General features: G+C 39.2%; 1 protein-coding gene across 1 annotated transcript in view; it reads left to right on the top strand.

The window, feature by feature from the left end:
* The window catches only part of LOC103389406 (transmembrane protein 132D), a gene marked incomplete at its 3' end in the record, with an annotated part of 41,310 nt that overhangs the window by 18,314 nt on the left and 12,693 nt on the right, over nt 1-10,303 (top strand). Inside the window, exons 5-7 of the mRNA XM_008324797.3 lie at nt 1,114-1,260; nt 5,743-5,914; nt 8,634-8,777. Of these exons, the coding sequence (XP_008323019.1) occupies nt 1,114-1,260; nt 5,743-5,914; nt 8,634-8,777 (463 nt within the window). The remainder of the gene's footprint in view (nt 1-1,113; nt 1,261-5,742; nt 5,915-8,633; nt 8,778-10,303) is intronic.

Raw genomic sequence — 10,303 nt, forward strand, 5'->3', positions numbered from 1 at the left:
GGTTACAGAGACTTCAAACCACTGTTGTTCCATTTGGCAATTCGCAATTCCATGGCTGAGCTTTTTTAAATGACTCCCAGCGTGAACATCCTGCTGACAGATATATGAGCCAAGTGATGCTCTCCAGTGGGCGATGGCTAGATTCCCTCTGGAAGGCGTCCAGAACGTCTCTGAATCCATGCCATGAGAAAATTGGGCTGTTTCTGTAAACACAGGAGGCCCCCACCTGCAGTTAGGTGTCTGTGTGAGCGCAGATTAGAGAATTGGTGCTTTTAATGTAATTACCCTGTTGTACCTCTCCTCCTCCTCCGACTGTTATTACTGCCCTTTGATGGTGTTGGATGACGTTTGACAGAACGACCCAGCAGAGGGTCGTCTGCTCTTTGAACAGAGGGAATCTCTCTCTATCGTGGTGTGTGTTGGACTTGCGTGTGTGTTTGTTTCACACACAATATTTACAACAAGTGCCGCGGTTCTCCTGGCAGACGGACCTGTGTGTGTCTGTCGGAATCAGACGGCTGATTAAAGTGATTCCCGGTCTCCTTCCAGGGTTTATGGGAATGAAATGGATGTGTTACTGTAACTCTCAGTCTGCTGGCAGACCCTCCGTGTCAGCTCCGCGGTGACGTCTTTGGTGTTTCACAGCGCTCTTCCTGTCATTTGGATGGATTCAAAAATGTGAACATGTGTGAATGAGACAGACACACATGTCCCTCCTGACCAGTCCATCTCCTAAATGCTAGGAGCTCTAACAGCTGTTGATTTTTTTGTGTGTTAAGTGAAAGGTTGAAATAATTTATTTTTGCATAGAGTGTTTTTACACGTCAGCTTTCCTGTCGCTCCTATGTTGAAAGGGTAAAACTGTGCTAAAAGGGAAATCATTTTACCTGAACAGTTCTGAAGTGTAGAGTTAGTTTGAAAGATTTCATTCAAACGTCAGAATTATTGCTCGTCAGAATGTGAGCCAGCAAAACCAAATCAAGGACGGTTTTACTGAAAAACAAATTATTTATAGTCATAAAAAAAGTTATGCCAAAAAATTGCACAGGTTTTCAAGTATTTTTTTAACATGACAAACTCTTCATGTGTACCATCTTTTTTTCTCTCCTACAGGGCCACAGCGAAACCAGGTCTGTCCTTCAGTACAGCCCGGACCAGTGATTCAACACTGTGGGACATCAGTGTGAATCCTGACAGAGAGTCGTCTCCCAACTCTGTGTCTGTCGTCTGCCACAGGAAGGTCGCTACCACTGCCAAAAGGTCAGTGTTTCACATGTACAGAACCTGGACTGAAACCTGAAGGCCTTGGTTAGTAAATTTAATATGGAAAAAAACAGAATGCACCAAAAAAGAAAAAGAAAAAAAACATTTCAATTTTTCTGGGACCACAAACTCTTACAATATTATCTACACCAAAACAGTTAGTAATCTTCATTCTATACCTTGTGTTTTCTCAGATTTGATTCATGTCTCCTGCTGCTACCTGGAAACACGATCCGTTAACTTGAACCTCACAGTTCTGACATCTGTGTCATACTTTCTTCTCGGAAGAGAACATAGTTATGCAGAGTCTTGGGTGAGGTGTAAGAAGCTGAATAATTCATGTCTATGAGGAATCACAGTAAAAGGAAATTAGCGTTGAATATGTACAAGATTCAGGTGCTGTATAGTTATCTCTGGTTTCAGGTTGGAATGATGCCGAAAAAACAATGACATCACTCAGGTCTTGTTTTCTCAGCATGGGGTTTGACAAGTCCAGGACATGAAGATATTACTGCAGAAAGAGGAATATTTTATGTTAACGTTGGAAACAGCATAAATCCATGTTGTGATTTTAATAATCTGTTAGACCATGTGTCTTTTTAATATTTGTATTGTGAGTTGTAGATGATAAGAATTCAACTCAGAAATAAGAGCTTATAAACTCCACTCAGCCTCCAGTTAGTTTTTAGAGCTCGCAGCAGAAGAAATAGGATTGAACTGGGAGTTCATCTGGGTTTGTTTTAAAAACTTCACAGCAAACAAACTAGTATTTAAAATACTATGAACATTTTATGTCAACACTTTTCACTAAAGGGTGTAAAACAGAATGGGCCTGAATAACCTTTTATTGACACCCATTAATGCCCGCGTGCCGCAGCTTTATCACCTGTTTTCTGTGATTCTGATAATTGGGAGGTTGTAAATTTGAACGCTCTCTGGTAAAACGCTCAGAATACATTCATAAAACACACTGGATGATTTCACCAGATTGATCTGTCATGTGTGTGTGCTCATACACACACATACACACACACGTCGGAGGCCACCTCTGCCCAGCAACTTCACTCCACAGATTATCTTTAATCATCCATAATCACTGCTCCGTTATCCAGGCTTAAGCTCTTGCACGTTCAAAAGAAATGATTAAGATATATATATTCCAAGTTATGTCCCTGATACTGAGCCCCACTCACCAGAACACACACACACACACACACACAGTGGTACATCCATGTTCCTGATTTCCACAAATAGCGAGTGATTTCATGTTTTCAAAAATATCCTCTCACATTAAATTGTTTCATGAAGAAACGCAGGAGCCACCGACTGGAGGAGAACATTTTACTATGTTGAAAATCAAGGTGGATTTAGGCTTTTATTAAATTATTATTATTATTATTTTAAAAATCTTTTCTCTAGTAAAGACAAACAACAAAAAGGGGGAGAAGGGAGTGGTAGAAATACTCCAGCTTCCAAACCTGTGGCCAGCAGAAAAGTCTGAGCCACCCTTTATTCTTATCCACTTTAGCTTTAAATGCAGATCCAGTATCTAAATGCCAGAAACCAGCAGAGCAAGGTGAAAATCTCCACTGAAAGTTAATAGGACAATGGACAGTCAAAAACATTTTATAAAATTGGAAAAACATACATACTTTATGGGTTTTTTTTTTGCTGCATATTATTCATTTCAGTCTAAACCCTTGTACTGTTACAGACACAAGAACTAATGTTAGCTAAAATAATCCTCGTACACACCCAAGCTAACATTAGCTACAAGAGCCATGGTACAGACACCAGGGCTAACTTTAGCTACAACAGTCCCAGTACAGACACTAGAACTAACGTTAGCTAAAATAGTCTTAATACAGACACCAGAGCTAACATTAGCTACAATGTTCCTGGTACAGACATTATACAATGTTCCTGGTACAGACATTGAGCTAACATTAGCTACAATGTTCCTGGTATAGTCACAGAACTAGCGTTAGCCGACAATGTTCCTGGTACAGACATTAGAGCTAACATTAGCTACAATGTTCCTGGTATAGTCACAGAACTAGCGTTAGCCGCAATGTTCCTGGTACAGACATTAGAACTAACATTAGCTACTATAGTCGTACTACAGACACCAGAGCTAACGTTAGCTACCATAGTCCTACTACAGACACCAGAGCTAACGTTAGCTACTACAGACAGCAGAGCAGACATTTTCAGCTGACCTAACTTTTTCCCAGGACAGTAAAGGCATTGTTGGCTCTTCCCTCCCTTTAATTAAGTCTGTTTGTCTAATCTTAGCCCTCACCCCCATTGCTGGAGGTTTTGTTGCCTCTTTTGTACATTGTCAAAGTGTTGCTTTTTTGTTGTTATTTTTGTTCTCCGAGAAATGGTGTAAAAACCCACACTGATTGGCCACGTGAGTCATGCAGCATCCTCTGCTTCTGCCGTCTGCTCTCCACCGTTTCCAAAGTCTGCTTTTGCCAGTGGCAACAACTAGAAAGCCACAAACTAAAAACGATAGGTTTTAATTTAGATTTGTATCTTGCAATCACAGGGTCTCCATGCTGTTCGTCTTTCACGGTTTTATGAGGCGGGGAATTAATAGGGGCTTTAATGACGGCGATAATCTCCACATGTTCAAAGTGTTCCGCCCAAAAATGTTACCCCTGACACTTATTTGGGAGAATGGTCGCTGTTCTCGGGGCTTATCTTTCTGCCCAGGACAAATGTGATTGCTTTAAAAACGAATGAAGAAGGCTGAGTGAATTCCCTCTAATAATAGAAAGATAATGTCTGCAGCCCGACCATCCTGCAGTGCTGACACAGAGCCCAGGAAATAGGCCTGGCTACGCAAGGCTAATCTACAAAATGCTTCGGTGTGAGGACCATAATGTGCAAACTGTTTGGTGGCCCATCTGACCATCTGAACATTCATTCTGTTTGGAAACTAAAAGAAAAAGGAGTTGGTTTTCATCTCCTCTCCTTGGCCTTTTTGTATTATTTATATGATGCAGTGACTTTAACTTAAATTTTCAGCTTTTTAGATTAAGCATTAATTGTAGGTCCAAAGCCTGAAAGCCACGTTGAATGCAGACTTTCAGTCTGTGTGCATTTGAATAAAAACCACCAGTCTAAAGCCTATGGCTGAACACATTCATCCAGCTTTTCATTAGTGACCTAGAGTGCTGTGCACATCCTGAATAACAGTCTTTTATGTTCCTGTTCGTTCAGCGATCCACCTTCGCAATCCTTGAGTTTCTTTTGACGAGGCATGGATCCTGGCTCTACACTGTAGCTGCCTTTGTTTATCCTTTTGGCTGCTGATTCCAAATGTTTTTTTTATCACTTTATTAAATGGGAGTTTTTAGCATTATGGCGTGGCTTTCTTCAATGCTAACTTTCAATGATCACTCGGTGACACCACTGTGACTCACATTCTGCCTGATTTTTCCCTTTGATGTGCATCACTGACAGATACACCCACACTCTCTGCGCAGCATCAAATGGCTCTCCTTTGACAGTCCTTTGACCAGAATGCTGGGATTAATTCTGTACCTGCTCCCTTAATCTCCCCTCGACACCCTCACCCTATTCTCCAACCTGCTGACAGCAATGTGACCTGTTGTGGGTTCAGTATTTTTTGATCACTTGCGTTTCAAGCTTTGTGGCTTTTGAATCCCCCCGTACAGAGCCTGCTTTATTTGAACTCTTCATATCTACTTCTACTAAAAAAACAAAAAACGACTTTTTCATTTGCAGAACTGTTTCCTTTTCAAACACACGTCTTTTTCATGCATCTCCTTACTTACTTTTAAAAATGTTCCCAGTATGTTTGTAAATGTATAGTATCACTACAATAGCTACAAGAGTCCTGGTACAGGCACCAGAGCTAATGCTAGCTCCAACAGTGCTGGTACAGGCACCAGAGCTAATGCTAGCTACTACAGTCCTGGTGTAGACACACGAGTGAACGTTAGCTGCAACAGTCTGTGGTTTGTTTTGTTAGGTGTTGATTTGAGTTGATTGTGAATCACTTCAAGTGATTCTCTTTTAGCCTGAGGTGAGACTCAGAGCCAGAGAAGGCAGTGCAGACTGACTAACTAAAATACATATACATGTTATATATATTTAAAACTGCGTTTGTTTGTTTCACCTGGGACCAAGTTTCCTGTGTTTTTACTAATTATATTAATTACAGTTAATTACAGTAGCAAATATGAGTTTGCTGTCATTTGTATTTTATGAAAGATAGCTTTAACACATAAAAATATATAGCCTTTATATAGGTATACATTTACTTAATTAAATATACTGACAGCTTCTATTTTTGGAATTTGAGCTTAATTATTATTATTATTATAAGGGTTAAGGGTTGTTTAGTTTAGTTGTTGCTGCAAAAGTCATTGAAACCTTCTCTTTTCCTGCTAATATCTGAAGTCGCAGCAGACCTTGAATAACATTGGCCATTTTGTCTTTAAACAGGGGTCTGCTGGAGGTTTTACAGCTTGACTTTGTGCCAAAGGATGTCACACAGCAGGCCGAGAGTCAAACAATTTCCTGGCGTCTGGATTCACCGGGGAATATCAGGGACGGGGGAATAATGAAGATCTACACCAGTCAGAGAGACTACGTGGGGCTGGCTCCTCTGGTCACGGTGAGGACGACGTCCGCGTTGATTCATCTTAATAACGTTGACCTTGTAGCCTTGATTTAAATCGTTTCTTTACATATGTTACAATAACGCAAACGCTGCTGCAAAATCCGACGCACCTGTTTTGTTTGACGTGATCACAGGGTGACATTGTCACGTTGTTTGTTTACACCGACTCCCTGCTGTTGTCTGAACAAACCTTTCCAAGAACAACCTCCAGAAATTACGAGGTAGATCCATCTGTGTGTTTGACTGCAGATTCTGACACTTATTTCATGCTACAGCAGTCAGCGTGAATACGACAGGGACCGCAGAACAAATCTGTCTCCTATCCGTCATTTACTGCATTCACAATGCAAAACTTTAGTTTTTGGTTTCTGTGGTGTAAAAACAGATTTGTATGAGGAGGTTTTTTTTCTTTTTTTCTTTATCAAGCCAGGAGAAAAAAAAGCTCAAATTTATGTAAATCCAGAGTCTACCTGGAAATGTTTTTTGTAGTATATTAAAACTCTGCTCTGATAGTTGGCTAGAAAATTAATTTAAATAGTTTTATCTCACCACCAACAGTGCTGGAGCGACCCTTGGGTTTATTAAATACAATATAAGGCTACTGTAACACAATTTAAGGGTGACACTTAGATTTATAAAATTAATGGATTCATTAAATTAATTTCATTGAATGGCTAATTTATCCAATCAGCTAAAACTAAAGCTCCCTTAAAACTATTTCAAATTCTCTGCATAATATTTTAGATTTTTCCAGAACATGTTTGACTATTTTTTATGGAGGTTTTATATATATTTTTTTTAATTTGTTGTGAATCTATTCTGATTCTGTGCTTACCATTTTTGACTTTTTGGCTTATCTTTAAGACTTTTTTTCTATTTGTTGTTAGACACATTTGCCACTAAAACGTGTCTTTCTGTCTTTTTGGTTCATAGCTCATTCATCTCTGCTACATCTCGCCTAGTTTACAGCTCTTTTGTGAAGAGAATGTTTGTCTCGCAGCTATTTTTGGTTTGACTCCTTGGATTCTTACTTTTACTTGTGCTACCTGACCTTAAATGTTTTAGAAAAACATGACAACTTGATTAAATTAGAATCTCATGAAAACTCTAATTTCACTCCAGAGACTCCGGGGGTTCATTTAAACACGTTTTTTTCCGAGGGAACGAGTCGAGGATTTGAGACAAAGCAGAAACACTTGACCTGAGCGGATTACCGTGAACTTCTCAGTGTGTCAGCGCCAACACTGCAGAGAACCGTTATTGCTTTCTGATGTCATGTGATCCCTGATCCAGTGACTTGTGTTTGGACCTGTGCTGCAGTCTGACCTCTGTCATGTCCCTTTGGAATTGCGGTCAGCGACTGTCAAGCTGACACAGTTTATAATGTGAAGCTGCCAGAAGACATCGTCTGAGTGGCGACTGATGTGGCCTCGTACACAAACAGCGACATATAATCACCTGAAAAGTGCTTTTATAAAATGGCTCAGAATTGGCCACGTTTATAAATCTGTGTGAGAGAAGGTAGCCATGGATCAACGCTGAGTAATTGTGGTCATAATTAATCACCATTAATCATGATTATTCCAGAAAAATCAAAATTCTCAAAACCAAAAAAACAAACACAAAACAGTCTACGGTCTATGGTATATTTGTGGAACAGCATAAAACAGCAGGTAGATGTCAGTGTTTCTCACCTTTATTTAATTTGTGACTAATCCAAATTATGGAATTATTAATATGGGAAAATACCAAGAACAATCTTATCTTTTTAGAGTTGATGGATTTGTTGTCCTAAACAATATTAATCATTCTGCACTCTCTCTAAATCCATTACTGACCTGAAGAATGTTTTTTTTTTAATTTTATTTATATTTTATTTTGAAACTAGTTTTGAAACTAGTTTTGAAAATCCTGTCATATTTTATTTTGAAACTAGTTTTGAAAATCCTGTTGTGTTCTTTTATGTTCATTTCTGATCATTTCAATTCAGATTCAAATGTCAAATTAAGCTTCGGTAGCACGTCTGCCAAAAATTACAAAAAAATCCTTGTTCATTCCACCTACTTGTATTGTGAGTAATGGGTTTAGCTGTAGCTAAATGTAAATGATTGTGAGTATGAGTTAGGCATACATACTTAATTTAATGAGAAAACTGTTGCTGCCAAATACACACTGTGGACCAGATCAAGTCACTTCAGTAACATGGTTTAGGTATGGCCTAGTACAGTATGATGATTTAGGTCCAATTATCAATTATGATGAAACAAGCGCTTCAGTAACTGAAGGGATAATATGCTCATTGATATACAGTATGCTATTGTTAAGATAAATATGCTATTTATTATTATTATTAATTATAAATATGCTATTGATAAAATGCTCATAATTGTACGAATTGCCTGCTTTAGATAAAATATTTTTTTTATTAAGATAGGCAAAGGCAGGGTTTAACAAAATAAACGGAGTGCATGATTCAACAACAGTGAAATGAGAGCACCTTTAGTAGCTAACACACAAGCTTAGATATTTTTTACCATTGTTCAAATGTAAATTCTTAGCTTGTGTGTTAGCTACTATCCAAACAGCTAATTGAATAGAAGCTAATACACAAGCTAATATTTTTTCTTTCATTGTTGAAATCAACGACAATTGTACCTTCATTATTTTGTCCTAATATTACTAAGTCAGTTCTGTGTTTTACTCTCTGACCCAGACCACAGATATCCTGAATACTGCAGTACTCACTGGTAAATCGGTCTCAGTCCCAGTACAGACTCTAGCAGTGGAGGCTGATGGTTCAGTCACTGACGTCACCAACTTTACCAGCTGTCGGTCCACAGAGGAGGGAGTTCTCCAGGTGAGTGTCCACTTCCGTGTGTGTTTGTTGAGCTCAGTTTTCTCACCGTGTTCGTTTTGTCTCTGTAGCTATACTTGTGGGGACAGTGTTTTTGGAAATACAGTTCTTGTGACGACACGTTGTCCTTGGGGTGACAGTTTGATGGTCCTGGCTGAGTTAGAGGATGTAGTTCAAGGTTAGAACAAGGATAAGGTTGTGGTTACAGTTAGGATTAGCCTTAGGCTCAGGCGTATACTGTACGAATAATGGTTCAAGTTAAGGCTGAGGCACAAGTAGTTTTCAGGTTCTCACAAAAAGAAAGTGTGTAGTATGTGTGTTTATATGTGTATACACGTGTGTTTGCATGTAGCTGTGTCGGTGTGTTTTATGTGTGTGTGTCTCTCTATGGTTGTGTGTGTAAGTCTTTGGGTGTGCGGTGATTTCTGTGGAGGCCTGATGCTCTTTTTAGCGGCAGTAAAAGTCAGCACCATGGACAGTTCCAAAGTAAAAAAAAAAACAAACAACAAACAAACAAACTGATTGATAAATTGTCATTTGTCTTGAGCGCCACCTGACTGCTGCAGGATAATATGCACACAGAGACAGCTGCAGGCCGTGCCCTGAGTGTGTATCTGTGTCAATAGGGCAGTGTCGTGTCGGCATTAGTGACTGTCATCCCACCACCTCCTCCACCCTGCACAGATTTGACCTTTATGTAACAGATCCATGTCAGTGACGCAGGATGGACACATGAAGTGGACCCACCGCCACAGAGACACACAACAAGTGTACTTTCTGAGTTTGAGCAGTGAAGAAGAGAATGTCAGAGGTCTGGAGCAGTTTCCATGGATTTTCTCCGTGACTTGAGGGGTTTATCGACGTATTACTTGCTTTTGCCCGTCAGAAAAACAACATTAGCATTTGCTTGGTGTTGTGTTACTTCCCACCTGTGACTTTGTCAGTTAATGATTAGAGCATAGAGATGTGTTGGAAAACAATGAAAAAGAGCAGTGGATGAGGCAGACTACAAACAGAAGGAATATGTTTGATATATTTTTAGCATCCAATATTAACCGGTGCAGCTGTGAGTGTAATAATTAAAATGTCATTTGCCTTTTTTCCCCTTTTTTAGAATCTACTTAAAAGGAAACAGATACTGTTGGAGTTTACAAATATAATTATAAGGGTTTTTTTCTCTATCTGAAAAATTGATTTGTCTCTGCATCGACATTTTTTTTATTTGTTTTTTTTTAATTGAGATCTAAAAACTAAATAAACGTGTCTGGTAGTTTTTGTTGAATTCATGTCCAAAATATTCCAATGATTTATCAGTACATACTTGCAACCAGATATCAGTGGTTCCATATTGTAGTGATTACCATGCCTGCCTTACACCTCTACCTAGTATGCAGAAAGTCCTAGGTTCAAGCCCCAGAGGAACCACATACTAAATGGCGCCTCCCCTGGCAGCCTGTGTGGATTGCAATGTCTCACAGTGAATTTTCTCATTTCATTTTCTTTTTCAAAATAATCCAGAGTTCTTCAAC

Source organism: Cynoglossus semilaevis, chromosome 14 (assembly GCF_000523025.1).
Source record: "Cynoglossus semilaevis isolate Cse_v1.0 chromosome 14, Cse_v1.0, whole genome shotgun sequence".
In the NCBI taxonomy this organism is placed as follows: domain Eukaryota; kingdom Metazoa; phylum Chordata; class Actinopteri; order Pleuronectiformes; family Cynoglossidae; genus Cynoglossus; species Cynoglossus semilaevis.